This window comes from Arthroderma uncinatum, assembly GCF_011692745.1.
Source record: "Arthroderma uncinatum strain CBS 119779 chromosome Unknown scaffold3, whole genome shotgun sequence".
Taxonomy (NCBI): Eukaryota; Fungi; Ascomycota; class Eurotiomycetes; order Onygenales; family Arthrodermataceae; genus Arthroderma; species Arthroderma uncinatum.
The window spans coordinates 665,108-684,168 of NW_022983865.1; the positions used below are offsets into that span (position 1 = coordinate 665,108).

Below are 19,061 nucleotides of genomic sequence, written 5' to 3' on the forward strand. Positions count from 1 at the left end.
TTTGTCAGTAGGTTAAATGACGCTCTCTCTGTCCTTTGTAACTCTATGTATTGGTCTCAAGCAGCTACAGAGTACGGATACTCCACGCGGGTGCTACTGCCATAGTCTCGTTGAGCACGTACCGTTAGCAGAAATGATTCTGTCATGTCATGACTGAAGAAAGCCCTTGACTGATGCCGTTATTTCAATCTGAACCGCGGCTAACTCAACATAGGAATCAAGTTTATGTGAGCTTCGGCCTCAAAAATGGGCGCGACTATCAGTGTCTTCGACTGAAATGAGAGAAAAAAAAAGAAAGAAAACCTTTGCCAGTTGATAGGTCGATAATGCACTGAAGGAATGCATGCGAGGCATAAAAGGCCAGAAGTTTACGGAGAGTATCCTGTCCCAAGGAACAAGAGGCTAATCCGTCCAACGTGGTAAGTTTGTGTAGCAGCCCATGGTGGGCATAAATCATCATTCTTTCTCTCGACGGGATCCAGGGGAGTTTTTGCATGATAAAGGCCGCTTTGTATGAATAAATATGCTCTCAGCGTATCTCATTAGTAGTCGATGATTCTATACGAGCCACCACTGCACTGGGTTCTGATAGAAGCTGATCGACAGAGGCTGCATAATGAAAGGCCGCTAAGCAGAATATATCCGTGGGGTCATGCAACCTACGAGCCTCACAATTTCATTGGAGGCTCAATATTTAGAAAGGATATCTAAATACGTATCGGGTCCATGCATCGAAAGCAGGGAACAGGTTGGCTATCTCTCCGGGGTTTACACTGCAAGAGTGTTGCACAAGTGCAGCTGATGCCCTCTCAAAAGAAGCCTCCTGGCTGATGGCCATCACGGGCTGCTGCATGAAGTCGATCGAGCAGATGGAATTTCAATTTGTTGGATGTTGGCGGGAAGATGAAGCGGGAAGACGGCCCCATTACTCACTCCGGTTGCTCTTCAAGCTGCGGATTTACGCTGTGGCGTTGGCATCAAGGGCGTCAGTCCCAGGCAGCCAAGCCCCAAGTAGTTCATGTGGTATTTTCGTTGTAGCTGATAAGACGGCCATTTAGTGATATTCAAGGCGACGACATCTGGAATCCAAGCATTGAAAATGGATTAGCAAAGGAAAACGGGTAGGCTTCCTATGCTGCGACGATGTAAACATGTTTATTTACAACAGGACGAACGCATTGGGCGAGACAATAGGGAGCACCAATGCCTAGAGACCGCGAGAATAGGCTCTAGCTGGCTGAAGCCACCGAGCTTTCGATATTGAGACTAGAAGCCCATCGGAATTTGTCATAAGAAGCCTGAGATATCGAACGATAAAAAGATCTCGGAGTCGCGAATATTGATTACTTAAGTTATTACTAAACAATAATTACATAATTCATTACTCACGTGACCACCAACGAATTTACTCACCCAAAACGACGACCTCAGAAAACATATCTACAGTGCCATCTGTACATCTCTTTATATCCTGAGAAGATGCTTCGATGTATATCGCTGGGAAAGAGTCTCGGGGATACCCGGGCACAACGAGAAGCTGAAAGATTATGCCACTCACTTCTGGCCATTCCATTTCCAGTTTGTCAATGGCAATCAGACAACTTACCTCGATCAGTTGAACCACCGGACGGTCAAAACCGAGAGAATGTTGCTCCTACTCCATAATCTCCGGTAGAAAGCTTATATTTAAGTTAGGGTTCTCGGGACCTTTAAAAAGACTAGGAACAACCAAATATAAAAGAGGTCAAACTGGATTATGCCTCGCAGCAAGATTCGGACATCCAAAGACGGTAGGGTACTTACTCAAAAGGGCGCCGATGCAAATGGAACCGAACCATATTACTATGGGATACAGTTAAGGGTTACGAAGAAACAATGGAGATTTTATTAGAAGAGGAGTAGAAAGTCGACGTCAATTTCTGGTCCTGGGGATGCCGACGTGGGTTCTCATGATAGCGCTGGGAGTACGCTACTTTCATGGGCTGCAACCAGTGGACACGAGGCGGTTGTCCAAAGTCTGCTTGGAAACGGAACGAAGTCGGATTCCCAGGATAATAACGGGAGCACACCGACCTCATGAGATATTTTTAAGCCCTTACTCAAGGCTAACGTTAACATGAACGCCCAGGAGAGGAGAGAAGATGACGATGCTCTTTTGTAGCCTTGTAGCTCTATCGAAGGCTCCCAATCCCAAGCATACGACTGTTAAGACCTACTTAACGTACGTCACCACTTGGCGGCCACGTAACAAAAATAAACAAACACCAACCTCATACCCAAAAGGGAATGCTCCCCGATGATAATCCGCGAGCGACGATGAGAAAGGGCGGGGGAGAAAACAAATCAACATCGCCCCTGTGAACGCCCCCTGTCCACCGGTCCGGACCAATGAAAATAGGGAAGAACAACAAATCGAGGAGATATAAACCTAGCATGTCACTTTTCGTCGTCCACTCATGCAGCTTACTTGCAAATATAATTAGGCTGGCATGGGACCCATGTGGTTGGGAACGACCTCCTGCAGTTGTATCGCATGCAGATCCAAGAGCGCCGCGAGGCTGTGGAGGCTCAAACGAGCTGGGGGGAAGGGGTATTTGTCCATGCTTTTGACCAGCCCAGAGAGACGTCACAATGTCTCTATAAAGCAATGACTATTTCGGAGAGTAGAATTCGATTTGGAGAAGGAGACTGACACACAATTACTGACCTCTCTATAGTCTACTCTGCAATGGCTGCCGGTTTTAAAGATGAATTAAGCCGTCAAACTGATCCACCAACGAATGCACCAAATTGGAAGCCTTTCCCCTTTAACCCTCTCTATCCACTGGCACTGGTTGCTTTGCATATACTACATATTGTCGGAATCCAGTTACTGAGGAATAAGTATCACAGTGACCAGCCGGGGCTCAGCCTGGCCAGACAGAATGCAACAACACCCACCGGGAACAAAAGTATCTTTATATTCGACGAGAATAGTGCGACTGCATTCCTTGCGTGGCAGTATCTTCCAGTGGCGATCGCTGTCCTCATAGCTATTTGCTGGGAGTCGCTGGACGTGGCCGTCAGACGACTCGAGCCTTTCTACCAGCTATGCAGTAACGAGGGCGGAACCGCGTCTAATGCAATGTGTCTCGACTACGTGGCTAAGTTCGCTCTGATCGTCCCGTATTATGCTGTGCGCAATGGCCACTACGCGGTCGCCATCTCTGCGACGCTCCATATCATAACGGCTTCAATCATTCCAGCAGTCACCGGAGCCATATGGGGTATTAACTGGGGCAGCCTTTCGTCCCAGGAGACAGAGGGTCCCAAGTTCGCCACGATATCGATCACCACAGGATTTGCAATCGCAGCTCAGGTCTGTCACGGAGCGGCCGCCATCTCAGGCATGGTGCTTGCCTGGGTCCTCAACCAGCGACGCACTGGCCTGCACCACGATCCGAGGGGTATCGGCGGGATCATACCTCTCATTAGTGAGGCTGATCGAGCTGGTTCCACTGCGCTTTCTCTCTTTCGTCAAATATCGTCCTTTGCGCATTCAGAGGTAATATCTCGTTCTCTGGAAGGGGTTATTTTCCAGCTAAAACACCTACCAGTCCAACAACCTGACGGCACCACCCGTACGGCGTTACAGCTCATCACAAATTGGCATCCAGCACACCTGCTATCACTCACTCCCGAGGACCGCACATTCGCCCGTGATCGCGGCGATGCAGCTGGATGGTGGGTTTCCAAGCGCGGGATTTGGGGTGCGGAGATCTTTATCTGGCTAGGCCAGGCTGCTATTGCAACCGGCATCTATAAACTCGCTATGGCCCTGGGGCAAGACAGCACAGCAAACAGAATCAAGCCCATGATTGCTAGGATGGTCTTTATCCTCTGTACGTCTATGGGTGGTATGATGTGGCAGAGCATCCAGCGCGACGTACAAGTACTTGAACCATGGCGACAGCTCGCAAGGAACGGTGGTGGTCGCATATTCGACTCTCTGATTCAAACGGACATTCTGAACTTAGGCCTCGTTGGCGGCATGGTTGCTAGCTTGAGAAAAGGGTGGCTGGTCAGTCTAGGTGCGTCGTTCACCGTTATTATGGTGCATGTTGCTGTGGTGTTTGTGCCGCCGCTGTTGGAGTTGGGCTATGCAGCAGGGCTTGTGAATGATTCGCCGTACCAGCAGCGTGCGTTTGGCTTCGTACAAGAAAAATCCGGACTCGCCATTGTGGTCACTGCCGTCGCGATACATTTGGTGATATTTGGGAACATGATCTTTCTGCTGCTGAGCCGGAGGACACGGCCGTTCATGCCGAGGCAGCCCACGACCATTGCTAGCCAGGTCCTGTATTTCTGCCGTAGCGAGGCACTGCTGGCGGAATTCAGCGGCACCTCTACGGCGTCGAATCGTGACTTGATGCGGTTTCTCGGTCGCAATGATGGCCGGAAATTTCGGTTCGGGTGGTTCTGGTGGTGGCGTGGACAGGCGTGGTGTGTGGGAGTTGAGCTGAGAGGTGTAGAGAACGCGGAGGCGCCGTTCGATTTTACCCAAGGAACCAATGGATTTATTCCATGTACATAATGGGGTGATTTGTAGTGATTCTGTAGCCTATATTATGGTCAAGGGTATAGGATGTCTACATCAAGCCGTGAGCTTGAGCAGCTAAGTATATGTAGAAGTCAGCAATATATGAGAGAAATCATGGTAATTTGGTCTTGGCCCTGTCATAGTAAGCCCGCCTGGTATTTAACACTGCTATTAGGACTATTAACAGTTCTCCTTAATAGAATGTCTGGTTGGGCTTCATTCTACTATGTTTCCGCCTCTCCAAGCAAGGAGTAGCGGAAGACCGAGCCAAGCATAGATGTGCTTATATAATACCTTACTAAGCTTTACATAATTCTTTACTAAGCATATGGAAGAATGTTCATCCGGAATCTCGTGACCAGCCCCCCAATTGGGCGCGAGGGCGAGGGCTCCGCGAGCATCAAAAGTGAAGAATCTCAGCTGGAGGAGCGCGGCTCGGTATATACATAGGTATCCGTTGCTCTCCTATGCCTTGCGCAGCCCTGCTCCAAACACTCCGGACCAGGAAGAACTGTCATGCAGCGGCCTGAGTGAGGCGCACCAACTTGCTTTCGTCCTACCGATCATGGCGGAGGATAACCCGGAACTCCAGGCTGCGCTGCGCGAGCTGGACACGGAACTACAAGTAAGTCGGCAGTGATGAGAGCACTGTACGGCACCTGCTATGTGTCCGCCTGCTTCCTTACTACTGTTTATACGGCTGTGATGCTAACAGGTGTCGAGTTAGGATGGCGATATCACTGAGAAGGGGTAAGTAGTCAGGCTCCATACTCCGCGATGAACACCCATAGCTCGGCGGGGGGATTTATGCGGCCTATATACATCGGTCAGCGCTGCTTCTGATGGTGATTATATGGCCGGAAGCATGTATCATGCGATTGACTTTTTATGAAGGTACCAGAAGCGCCGCACACTCATCCTATCGCAGTATATGCCACAGCCTAGCGGTAGTCAACCGGAAAGACCACAGCTGGACAGACCACTCAGCTTCGAACAGATTCAGCATGGCTCCGAGTCTATAAATGTCCAGTCCGACGAATACCAGACCACTCCTGAGGCTCATGCCCCTCGTCCTTCAAACGTTTCCCCACCAGACACCCGGCGCCTGTCAGAACAACAGCTCCCGGCGAACCTCGTTACTTCTAGTGGTGAATATACGGCGGGAGCAGACCCCAATTACGGCTATTATCAAGGAAGCCAACTTTCCAAGATCCAAGAACAGGAGCTAGGCTTTCCCCTTGACCAAAGTGGCCCCCGACAGCCTTCGGTGGGTTCATACGACTCGTTATTCCTACCCAAGGGCCCCTCGGATAGCTACGACGCCTCTCGGGCTGGAACATTGGTGAGCCAGAACTACGCGTTTAACCCGAACCAGCAACCAGAACTTGATCCTCCGACTCGACACTCCACCATCGACTCGCAACAGGCTTACTTCTCAGACTTTGCCAGCCATCAGCCCGAACCCAGACGGGATAGCTATGGCCAAAGTTTTCAACGATATTCCCAAATGGAACCCTTCTCTCCCTCCGCCAACATTGCTCCTGCACCGATGCCTATGTCGAGTATGCCTGGTGGGGCTGCCGTCGACCATCTACTTCCGCTAGAGCCCCGAGACATTCCCTTTGATGTTCACGACCCTCATAATACTAATATACCCATGTCGAGCTTCGATAATATCCCAACAGTTCTCCGCCACCGTGCACGCACTCAACCAAAACAGCCAGCATATTGGGTCCTCGATCAACGAGGAAAGGAAATTGCCTCGATTACATGGGAGAAATTGGGTAGTCGAGCTGAGAAGGTTGCCCAAGTTATCCGTGACAAGAGCAACCTATACAGAGGAGACAGAGTTGCCCTTGTGTATAGGGACAGCGAGCTTATCGAATTCGCTGTAGCTCTGATGGGTTGCTTTATTGCGGGCGTGGTTGCAGTCCCCATCAACAACCTAGAAGACTATGCCAGTCTAAACGTCATCCTCACCTCGACCCAGGCACATCTCGCTCTAACAACGGAGAATAACCTAAAGACCTTCCAGAGAGACATCACTACCCAAAAGTTAAATTGGCCACGAGGTGTGGAATGGTGGAAAACAAATGAATTCGGAAGCTATCATCCAAAGAAGAAAGATGACATCCCCGCCCTCGTTGTGCCAGACCTAGCATACATTGAGTTTTCTCGTGCCCCGACTGGCGATCTACGAGGTGTTGTTTTGAGTCATCGGACAATCATGCACCAAATGGCCTCTTTTAGTGCTGTTATTGCCTCTATCCCCGGCACTAACGAAAGCCAGAAGTCGACGCCGGGTGAGATCCTGATGAGCTATCTTGATCCGAGACAGGGGATTGGTATGATTTTGGGGATTCTTCTCACTGTATATGGTGGTCACACCACCGTATGGCTGGAATCTCACGCTGTTGAAACCCCTGGTCTGTACGCCAGTTTAATTACCAAATTCAGAGCTACACTTTTAGCTGCTGACTATACCGGGTTGAAACGTGCGGTATATAACTACCAACAGGATCCGATGACGACAAGGAATTTTAAGAAGAACGTCGAACCGAATTTCTCCAGCTTGAGGCTCTGCCTTATAGATGCGTTGTCAGTTGATTGTGAATTCCACGAAATTCTAGCTGACAGATGGTTGCGCCCCCTACGAAACCCCAGAGCCCGAGAACTGGTTGCTGCAATGCTGTGTCTACCAGAGCATGGTGGGATGGTGATCTCCATCCGAGACTGGCTAGGGGGCGAAGAGCGCATGGGTTGTCCCCTGACGCATGAAATGCACCCGGTAGAAGATAAGGATAGCAAGACGGAAGAAAAAGAAAAATCCGATGAACCCAAACCAGCATTTGGTAGCAGTTTAATTGGCGGTGGAGCTACCACAGCCACACCACCAAAAGCAGAATCCCCAAGAGATGAGCTTAGTGAGGTGCTGCTGGACAAAGAGGCGCTGAAAAATAACGATGTCGTGGTCTTAGCTCTGGGCGAAGAAGCTAGGAAGCTCGCTGACAGCACTCTGAACTCTGTGAGAGTCGGAGCTTTTGGATACCCCCTTGCTGATGCTACTCTTGCAATTGTCGACCCGGAAACTGGATTGCTTTGCACCCCCAACCTTGTTGGAGAGATATGGGTTGATTCTCCTTCGCTGTCTGGCGGCTTCTGGGCGCTGCCAAAACATACTGAAACTATTTTCCATGCCCGGCCATTTAGATTCCAAGAGGGCAGCCCCACGCCCGTAATCGTGGAACCTGAATTTCTACGTACTGGCTTGCTTGGATGTATTATTGAAGGACAGGTTTTCGTACTTGGTTTATACGAGGATAGACTACGCCAGAAGGTAGAATGGGTTGAACACGGCGTTGACAGTGCAGAACATCGTTATTTCTTCGTCCAGCATTTGATTCTCAGCATCATGAAAAATGTTCCAAAAATTCATGATTGTTCTGCCTTTGACGTTTTCGTTAACGAGGAGCATCTGCCTGTCGTTCTGCTGGAATCATATGCAGCATCTACGGCTCCAACAACATCCGGCAGCCCACCGCGTGTGCTGGATACATTGCTGCTAGACTCGCTTGCTGAGCGGTGCATTGAGGTTCTATATCAAGAGCACCACTTGCGAGTGTACTGCATCATGATAACGGCGCCTAATACTCTGCCTCGATCAGTTAGAAATGGTCGACAGGAGATTGGAAATATGTTGTGTCGAAGAGAATTTGACAATGGCACGCTACCATGTGTCCATGTTAAATTCGGTGTTGAAAGAGCGGTGCTCAACCTACCCATCGGAACAGATCCTGCAGGAGGAATCTGGTCACCCTCGTCATCTGCCGTACGGCAAGATGCCCTCGCAATGCAGGAGAAACAATACTCTGGTGTGGACATACGAGACGTGATAATGGACGATCGGACATCAACTCCTCTAAACAATTTTGCGAGCATCGTCGATCTACTGCAGTGGCGAGTTAGCAGGCAGGGAGAGGAACTTTGCTACTGCTCCATCGACGGCCGCGGTCGCGAAGGTAAGGGCATTACCTGGAAGAAATTCGACACCAAGGTTGCAGCTGTAGCAGCGTTCCTGAAAAACAAAGTCAAACTTCGACAAGGAGACCATGTGATATTGATGTATACGCATTCAGAAGAATTCGTGTTCGCCGTTCATGCCTGTCTCTGTCTTGGATTGGTTATCATACCCATCGCGCCCATCGATCAGAACCGACTCTCAGAGGACGCCCCAGCTTTACTTCATTTGATTTCGGATTTCCATGTGAAGGTCGTGCTTGTGAACAGCGACGTTAATGACCTCTTGAAGCAAAAAGTTGTCGCCCAGCATATAAAACAATCAGCAAATGTTCTTCGCGTCAATGTGCCGCAAACATATAACACCGCAAAACCCCCTAAACAATCCCACGGATGTCGACACTTGGGATTCACTCTTAGCGAAGGGGTGATAAAATCTCACTTGCCAGCAATGGTGTGGACATACTGGACCCCTGATCAGAGAAGGTTGTCTGTACATATTGGCCACGACACAATTATGGGCATGTGTAAAGTCCAAAAGGAGACCTGCCAAATGTCTAGCTCCCGCCCCGTTTTAGGAAGTATTCGAAGTACGATGGGTCTTGGATTTATTCATACCTGCTTAATGGGAGCTTACGTCGGTAAGTTATAGCCTAAAACATGACTAGCTGCCTTCGTCTAAAGACTAACTTACCTTTATAGGGGCCCCGACCTACCTCGTGTCTCCTGTCGATTTTGCTGCTAACCCGTTATCACTATTCCTCACTCTGGCTAGGTATAAAATCAAAGACACGTACGCTACTGGCCAAATGTTGGACTATGCCATGAGCAGCATGACCGCGAAGGGATTTCAGTTACATGAGTTGAAGAATCTAATGGTAGCGACAGACGCAAGGCCAAAGGTGGATGTTTGTAAGTTTTCACTATACAGAAGTCCTCCAGCTCGTCCACATGCTAACCATATTACCATGTAGACCAAAAAGTTCGACTTCACTTTGCCTCCGTTGGCCTCGATCGAACCGCGATTAACACCATATACTCCCACGTCCTCAATCCGATGATAGCATCAAGGTCGTACATGTGTATTGAACCAATTGAGCTATGGCTCGACACCCTATACCTCCGACAAGGATACGTATACCCCGTCGACCCTGACACCACAGCAAACAGTCTCTTAGTCCAAGATTCGGGTATGGTTCCCGTGAGCACCCAAATTGCCATCGTAAACCCCGAAACCTGCTGTTTGTCTCTTGTGGGAGAATACGGTGAAATTTGGGTCCAATCCGAAGCCTGCGCAAAAGCCTTCTATGGATCTATGCAGGAATTCGATCTAGAGAGGTTCCGAGGTCGTATAATCGACGGAGACCCAGAAGCCGTTTACGTTCGTACTGGTGATTTAGGCTTTTTGCATACTGTGACAAGGCCAATTGGACCGGGTGGTCAACCAGTTGAAATGCAGGTCCTATTCGTACTAGGCGGCATTGGAGAAACGTTTGAGATCAATGGACTTAATCATTTCCCCATTGATATCGAGATTACCATTGAGAATTGTCATAGAAATATCGTCAAGGGTGGAAGGTAAGTATCATATCCTGTTTGAGTTGCTACGCTCTTCAGACTAGCTAACATATGTGAATAGTGCTGTCTTCCAAGCTGGAGGTTTAACCGTTGCCTTGGTTGAAGTTACTCGAAAAGCTTACTTAGCCTCTATGGTACCTGTCATCGTGAACAGTGTACTAAATGAGCACCAAGTAGTAACAGACATTGTGGCCTTCGTTCCTCGTGGCGATTTCCCACGATCACGCCTTGGTGAAAAACAACGTGGGAAAATCCTAGCATCGTGGGTAACACGTAAATTGCGGACCATTGCCCAATTTAACATCCGCGATGGAAGTGGTCATGATACCAAGCCCGGTGAAGCACCAGAACGCCGCCAGTCCTCAAAAGCTGGTAGTATCATTGATTCCAGCATCCTCCAGCACCAGACTCCACCTCCGTACCATGAAACAGAAGATTACGGAAACGCGCAACTACATCCTGCTGCCCGAGACTCCCAGCATGGGCAGATTGAACACGCCGACCAGTACCTCGCCTCCCCTGAAGGTATCGTGGATTATGATCCACCATCCTATAGAGGTGCAGAGAATGCTGAGCAATACCAGAATCCCGACGCCGCGGGCTATGATATGCCACAAGATCAAAAGTCGCATATACAGCAGCACAGCCTGCCTATCAGAGAAGGCGGAGAGGGGAGGATGCCATCCGCTGAGCATCCAGGCGTTCAACGAATTCGAAGCCCCGAGGGTTACGCGGGTAGCGGTAGTAGCATCAACCGAACCGCATCTCCAGCCGCAGCCCCTATTTCCAGCGACATTCCTCGACATGACAGTGTTTCTCCACGAGGCGGGCTCCGCGTTCACAACGGAGACGACATAGCACCACGACCGGAATCAAGTGTTCCCAATTTCGCAATTTTTGATCAGGCACAGCTCATGCCGCCAGTAAGAAGGAAAGAATCGCCTGCAGCCAACCCATTACCGGTGAGGCACAGCAGTATCCAAAAAGATAACTTCCATGGTCCTCCTACTACCACGGGTCATGGAAATCGGGGAATTCATGACAACACACAATATTATGACGAAGCTTATGAAAACGTCGATGATTGGACGGAGGATCCTGGTGCTCCTCGCACCCAGCACCAATAATGCCCTGTGGATAGAGTGGACTATAGCTAGGCCTAGCGGAGCTCCCTCAACTCCATAGCGCTTTACGATACAGCTCAGGCTAGAATGATTTTATGTATGCTATGTAATAACCAAAAAATAATTTACATTTGTTTTTATTAAAATATGCTGCTTTTTTTGCTATTGTTCCACCCTATTTAAAAAGTATCCGACCGGCCATTACCGAGCAATATAGACAAATGATGAATGGACATTGTTTGTGCAGCTGCTACCACGAATCAAACTAGAGGGTATGCTAACACATGGGTAGTGATTCGCCCGGGGTTTCATTAATATTTTCGTTTCTCCATTAAATTTGGCTTAAAGGAAGTAGCCATTCCAATAAAAGGGGGGACATAAAGATCCATTTAACTTTTTAGCATCTCAAGAAGAGACAGGACAGGTAGGAGTTTACAAGTTCTCCGCTGCCGATTCAAGGGCACTAATGTCTACTTTCTGATTTTCGGCGCCCGCTGGTGGGACGGCCAGAGAACCGTGCAGTTTCTCCAAAGCATCGATGTCCGCTTGGCTAAAGTTTTGGGAGCGGGTTGGGCGGAATGGGGTGCTTGCACGAGAAGTTAAGAACTAAAGTCACGTATGGTTAAATATATTGATTCGAGACGTTCAGGAAACGGGGGTAGCTTACGGAACTAGCAGCACTCAGCAGTGCGATTAAACTGGCTTGGACAACGTCACGATGGACACCAACACCCCACACGCTCTGGTTTGAGCCTGCAGCGGTACATTCGATGTATGTTGCTGCCTTGACGTCTCGCGTACGACCGATAGCGTGCTCGGTATAGTTGACGACATCTAGATCGATACCCAAGGAGTGCAAAGCGTGTGCCAAGGCAGAGATAGCACCACTTCCGACACCGACGATGCCATGCTGTACGCCATCAATCTCAATGATACCAGTGAAACGCCTCTTCAAGTTTTGAGTATTGACAGCCTTCCCAGGGGCAGGTGGTGCAGGAGATTGTGATCTGTCTGCTGTGATGTTGTAATCGACCAGGTTGAAGCGTGGATTTGTCTTGAGATGGTAAGCTTCTTCGAACAAAGTAACGATCTCATTAGGCTTCAATTCGCGGTTCAAGCGATCTGCGTCCCTCTGTACAATCTTGCTGAATGCAACCTGTAAGCCACGAGGAAGATCCATCTCCAAGCTGCGGAGGATAACCCAAGCAACACCGCCCTTGCCGCTCTGCGAGTTGACGCGGATGATGGCCTCGTAGTCTCGGCCGATGTCTTCTGGGTCGAGAGGGAGATACGGCATAACCCAGGGCGTATCTTCTTTGAGACCAGCAGCTGTACGTGCCTGGAATCCTTTCTTGATTGCATCTTGATGGCTGCCGCTGAAAGCACAGAAGACAAGCTTGCCAGCGTACGGCCAGCGTTCGTTGACTGGAATTTTATTGCACTCTTCTACCACTTGGATGATAGACAGAATATCGGAGAAGTCGACACCCGGAGATATACCTTGGGTGTATAGGTTGAGAGCAAGGGTGACAAGGTCGACGTTACCAGTTCTCTCGCCATTACCAAACAGGGTACCCTCAACACGCTGTGCACCGGCCATCTGAGCCAACTCAGCAGCAGCAATCGCACATCCACGGTCGTTGTGGGGGTGTAAGGAGATGCAGACCTTCTCTCTCTCAGAGATATGAGTGGAGAAATATTCAATCAGATCCGCGTATACGTTTGGAGTAGACATTTCCACTGTCGCCGGCAAGTTGAAGATGATTGGATCTTTCTCACTGGGCTCCCACGCAGCTTTGACCGCCTCACACACCTGCAAGGCAAACTCGGGATCTGTATCCGAGAAGGTTTCTGGCGAGAATTCAAAATGCCATTCTGTGCCAGCCATCGACGGATCGTCCTTTGTGATGGAGCGAGCATACTTTGTACACCGCACGGCCATTTCTAGACTCTGTTCTTTGGTCATGTTGAAGATGATACGTCGGAAGCACGAGCTTGTAGCAAGGTATATGTGGAGGATGGCCTTCTTTGCACCTCTCAGGGACTCGACGGTGCGTTTGATGAACTCCTCACGACAGGGGGAGAGCACCTGGAGCCAGACATCGTCCGGGACGACTCCGGGTGTTTCGACTAGATGTCGTGTGAAATCGAAATCCGTCTGTGACGCTGACGGAAACGAGACTTCTATCTCCTTGTATCCTATGTTGACTAGCATGCGGAAGAATCGGAGTTTTTGGTCCCCATTCTATGACTCAAGTGGTTAGTGAATTGGCCATATGAGCTCGTTGCAGATTCTACAGATGGCCAATTAACCATGAATTCTCACCATTGGGTCGACCAAGCTCTGGTTTCCATCTCTAAGATCTGTTGCCAGCCATCGTGGCGGCTTGTCCAGGGTCTTGTTCGGCCATTGACGATTTGGCAGGTCAATGGGCTTGAATTTCGTGTATTTTTTGGAAGGATCCTTGAGCCTACATCGATTTAGGGTCAATTGATTAGCTTCTTCCTGACTTTTAAATAAGATAAAGCTATAACATGTTCCGTAGCTCATACATCGGCATATTGAGGGGAGATCTGCTATGACCAGGAAGCGAGCTTAGGTGCGGGACGGAGGTTCAGATAAGCCCTGAAACTCTTATCCGGAGCAGGGAAGGGCAATTGGACAGGCGACAGGGGAGTTAGAGAGAACAAAGCAGAGCGAGAGTGCTCCACGAAGCCAGATATCGAGACCTAAGTGAAGTCGTCAAAGAAACCGAAAAGGCTTTCGAGTCTATCAACTTTCTGCCACTCCTTATAAAAGAAACAGCTGGCCTGAGCTTTTAAACGCGGTGAGTCAGGGAAAGCTTAGACCGACCTCGGCCCGTGGATTTAGCCGATATCGGGGTTAGTCATATGCTTAGTCAGTATCGATAAGGATATAAGCCGATAAGCAGGGCTGTTGTTGCTATATTTATCCTCTATACACTTTCGACTTCCTGAGACCGTTCTATACGGAAAACACATATATAGGCAAAGTGGCCTGGTTTAACGCTTCTTCCCACCCTTGGCCTTCTTCTTGCCCTTCCCTTGAGCGCCCGGCTTGGCCTCTCGCTCAGCCTTGCCCTTCTTCCAGACCCGGCCCTCCTCTCGTGTCCGTGTGTCGTCCAGCTTCTTCTTGTCCTTGCCGCTCAGCTTCTTCTTCCCCTTCTTCCCAGAGTCTGGTCCATTTAGCTCCATCAGCCCTCGCTTCTTAGACTCCCTCTTGTCCTTCTCCGACTCGAACCATGTGCGCTTGGGTCTGGACATAATTTCGTCCTGGTGGCCGATCAGATTCTTCCCGCGAGTGACCTGCATCTCTGCCTGCGCTAGCTGTTTCTCTTCCTTTTCTTCCTGCAAAACTTCCTCAATCTCAGGCATCAGGTCGTTGACCTGTTCGGCCCATTTGTCTGCGGTGGCTTGGTCGATCACGCGGCTGACGATCTTTGCACCCTGGGCACGACCTGCCTTGACTGCTTCCTTGACTACCTTTCGATCAGGCTCCGCTGCGATAGTACATGCACGACCGCTTCGTCCGGCACGAGCTGTACGACCAACTCTGTGGAGGTAAATTTCGTGCGACTGTGGCGCCTCGTAGTTGATAACGGTCTCAACGCCCTTGATATCGAGACCACGGGAGGCAAGATCGGTAGCCAGTAGGTATGATGCTTTTCCATCTCTAAAGGCTTCCACGCTTTTGATTCTCTGGTAACGTATCAGCATTTGAACCGACATCTATTGCTGAGTCAATTGGGCTTACCTGTTCCTGGCTCATGCTTCCGTGGAGTTCAGCCGCCTTCAGGCCCATGAGGCCAAACACGATTCGAACCCTATGGGCTTCCTTCTTTTGGCGGAAGAACACGATGACCCTGTTTGTATAAACAGTCTTGCATAAAAACATAAGATAACCTAACCGCTTATCCTCTCTTCCAGGTCGCAGTCTGACAAACTCCTGAACCAGTGTTACCACAGTCTGCTTCTTCGCATCAACCATTAACCGAACTGGCTTGTTGAGACCGACTCGAATAAGCTTGTCAACAGAATTCGTCATTGTCGCAGAGAACAGCATAGTTTGCCTGGACTTTGGTATCGTGGTCAAAATCTCGTTCAACTCTTCCGCAAACCCGTCCTCGAGCATTCGATCAGCTTCGTCAAGAACCAGGATTTCCAAAGTATCAACAGTAAAACTTGCTGAATTCCTCATGTGGTCAATAAATCGACCGGGAGTGGCAATGATAACATCAGGCCGCTTCTTCAGGATATTCTCCTGCTCTCGCAGACTGAAACCACCCACAAGCTGACAGAACGTGATATCGGTAAAGGTAGCTAGCTTAGTCGCAACATTATAACACTGCACTGCCAACTCTCGCGTAGGCATCAGAATAGCAACTCGACTCGTCGGGACCTTCCGTGGCCTATAGAGTAAACGTTCTAGGATGGGGACAATAAAGGCGCCCGTTTTACCGGAACCCGTTACCGCACCACCAACCACATCTTTACCGAGTAACGCAACTGGAATCGTTTTTCGCTGGATTGGTGTAGGCGTAGAAAACCCGACCGACGCGAGTCCTCGAAGAATTGGGCGGGAGAGTGAAAGGTTTTGGAAAGAGATGGCTGCCCCCGAAGCAGATTTTGACTCGGCTGCTGGTTCCTCTGGAGCGAAGAATTCATTTTGCTTGCGAATTTCCTCGTCGTCTTCACTATCGCCACCGGATTCATCCTCGTCAGACGCAATATCGTCCGGATGCGGCACTGCAGAAGCCACAGAGTCACTATCATCATCGTCGTCGTCGTCGTTTCCATCTTCATCTCCTGCTTCTTCCTCGTCCTGCTCATCGTCTTCATCTAACCCCGCGATCTCATCCTCACTTTCCGAGACGCCTTGGGCTCCCATTCCAAACGCATCAGGTGCGAGGAGCTCATCATCGTCAAGATCCACGTTTATCTCGTTATCTTCGTCAGCTTCCTCTGCGTCGTCCTTATCCGCGTCTTCAAAACCTTCCCTAGCAGCTTTCTTAGTGGCCTTCTTCTTGTCACGTTCTCGTTTTTCCAGATTCCTCTGTCTCCTTCGATCTAAGATATCATCGATATCGACCGCTTTCTTCTCTGTTGCCTTAAGTTTATTCTGCCCTTCATCTCCCCATCCATCGAAATCCTCCAATAACCCCCCATTCGCAACGCCGCCGACATCGAATTCAAAATCTGGATTTAAAACACCATTCTCGTCTTCGTCAAATTCTTCCTCTTCTTCTTCTTCTTCCTCTTCGGCTGTGGTATTTTCTATTTCCTTGCCATTGGCGACATTCTTTCCGCCCTTCTTTTGTTTCTTCCGTTTCTTCGAGTTCGTGCTTTGTTCGACCTCGGTATTATCGGGCTCGTCTCTTCTTCGTTTTGTGCCAGAGGTTTTTGTCTTGGACCTTTTCACCACTACACTGTTCTTGGTAGTTTCACCTTCCGAATCAACATTAGGAGCTTCTTCGTCGGACAAGGTGAAGACAAAGTCGTCTTCGAGGTCAGCGCGTCCCATGGGTACTGTATCCTTGGTTTTCAAATGCTAAAGAGACAAATAAATGTAAATCTCTTTATCATTACCCACGCTTGAAGTCTAATTGCAGATATTAGGTCTAATCCACCAACGTGGATGTTCCTAATGCAATTGACGAAAATCAGTATACTGTACCGAGTATATCTTCACGCCAAAAGTTTACTGGCAGTTTTTTTTTACTTTTTTCTGCCATGATATCCCCAAAGCGGTGAGGAACTAGCAATTAGTCATCAATACAACCCACTATTCTCGGAATTTCGGTGAAACTGTTATTCCACTATGTATACGCTGCCTATGCCAACTATTAAAACCGTTATAGGCACCATATATCTATTAAGAATGTTATCTAGAGACTCTAAGTTATCTAAAATTATATTGAGATATCCTCCCTTGTTATTCTTATTCTTATTTTTCGACGAGTTGTGATAAGATCTTTCGAATGGGACTTGCCCCCCCCCAAGTAGCATCCTATAGTTCATGACAGACCCTAGGATTCTCCCTCTGGAACGGATGAAAATCATGCATTATCTTGGGTCTTGCCATATTCAGGCAGAGCCCATTTTTGCATCCATTCTGACTCGAGAATTTGCTTACTAGTAGGGCGATTCTCAGGTCTGAATGAAAACATCAGCCGTAGCATATCAAAGAAAGCATCCCGCTCCCTTGCATCAAACGACGATATGTCACTCTCTCGCCTAGGCTTTTGTACGCTATCCTCAAACCGATCATCCCAGGATCGGTAAGGGTTGCGGTTTATTGGCTTACCATCCTCAGTAAATATCAGTCGTCGGGCCTCCCACCTGCCCCACCATTCAGGTGGTAAAACACCAAGAGTATCGACATGTTCACGGGTTATGTAATCCTCTGTTACGAAAAATGCTTCAAATAATGGCCGTTGGGCTATAATGGACCATATGGTACAGGCGAGAGTCCAAATGTCCGATGAAAAAGACAGAGGATCGTTTGGTTCAAACCGCGCCTCTGGTGGACGGATGACAAGGGGGGCACGAGATTCATATTTCTGTTCTTTTGAGGGGGAAAATGCTTCGCCAAAATCTGTAAGCAAGATCCTGGTTTCCGAAAGTGTGAGTTCCTCACTCGCTTTCCCCAACCATATAGGCATAATGCCGTGAGATGGGACACCCGCCGGAAGCGGCTTGCCATCTAGACAAACAATTGGATCTAGTTCCGGTTCTCCGTATTTCTCATATAATTGCTTGACTGAGAGCTGATGGATATTGGACGGTACTTTGAGAAGAGTGTTGCCGAGGTGAAGGTCTCCATGGACAATTCCTTGGGCATGCACATAATCCACAACAAGAACCAGTTGCGCAGCCAATGACCTAGCTACGTCAAGCTGGAATAAGCGGATCCATGAGCCATCTTTCGCCCCTGAGAGGCTAACGCTCCCGGGGGCTGTAACGTGACAAGCATGGTTACCATTTGGGCCGTGAATGGTGAACCTATCTAAAATTGAGGGAACCATCATCCTTCCTAGGTGGTTAACTGAAGGGTAATCAGGACGAGTGAGAGTGGATATAGTGTCCACCTCCTTTGGATTGGCGTCTGCAGTGCAAACTTTCACTGCAACGTATTTATTAAATCGTTCATCACGAGCCAGCCATGCAGTCGAGTAAGACCCATGTCCCAGCTTATGAACAACTCGATATCGATCGTGAAAGTGGTCTCCAATTTGTATAGGGTGGTAGCCCCCCGGCCGATAGTTCTCAAGCCTTTCGACTCCCTCGAGGGGCTCGTAGAGGACTTGTGTGTCAAAATATTTGTTGGTCTCCATTAAGTTGAATGCAGTAACACTCAATGCGCAGCAGGATTGCTTGTGATGAAGCAACGGCATATGCCCGTTACGAGGGACCTGAGAAATGACTGGGGACCATGAACGTTGCGGACGCAACAGCCGGATGGCTAATGACAGAAATTGACTCATCACCGTATCACACGGAAAATCAAAGCAAAAAAAAAGTTCGATAATGGAGATCAAGTTATATCACAAGTCTTTTCCCAATCAAGTGAGCACTGAGTTTCACCAAAGCGTTCAACTACCGCGATGCCTTCCAAGGTCTTTGGCTTGAAATCTGAAGGGAACCATCCAAGGCTGGAAAATGTTCCAGCCTGACTCTAGTTTCCTAGCAAAGAATGGGATCGGTCCAGTATTGTGCTCATCAGCCTCAACTAGATGATGTAC

General features: G+C 48.9%; 3 protein-coding genes across 3 annotated transcripts; all 3 read right to left on the reverse strand.

The window, feature by feature from the left end:
- Positions 1-11,730: 11,730 nt before the first annotated feature.
- Positions 11,731-13,859, reverse strand: GIQ15_04010 (uncharacterized protein; the record flags this gene model as incomplete). The annotated part of the gene is made up of 4 exons (XM_033551427.1): positions 11,731-11,904; positions 11,966-13,543; positions 13,625-13,769; positions 13,852-13,859. 4 exons carry the CDS (start codon positions 13,857-13,859, stop codon positions 11,731-11,733), a joined length of 1,905 nt encoding a protein of 634 aa, XP_033405157.1.
- Positions 13,860-14,322: 463 nt separating this feature from the next.
- Positions 14,323-16,840, reverse strand: GIQ15_04011 (ATP-dependent RNA helicase drs1; the record flags this gene model as incomplete). The annotated part of the gene is made up of 3 exons (XM_033551428.1): positions 14,323-15,018; positions 15,074-15,182; positions 15,228-16,840. The coding sequence occupies 3 exons, from the start codon at positions 16,838-16,840 to the stop codon at positions 14,323-14,325; spliced, it is 2,418 nt and encodes an 805-aa protein (XP_033405158.1).
- Positions 16,841-17,375: 535 nt separating this feature from the next.
- On the reverse strand, positions 17,376-18,653 carry GIQ15_04012 (Srpk; the record flags this gene model as incomplete). The annotated part of the gene is made up of 1 exon (XM_033551429.1): positions 17,376-18,653. One exon carries the CDS (start codon positions 18,651-18,653, stop codon positions 17,376-17,378), a length of 1,278 nt encoding a protein of 425 aa, XP_033405159.1.
- Between the last annotated feature and the right edge of the window lie 408 nt (positions 18,654-19,061).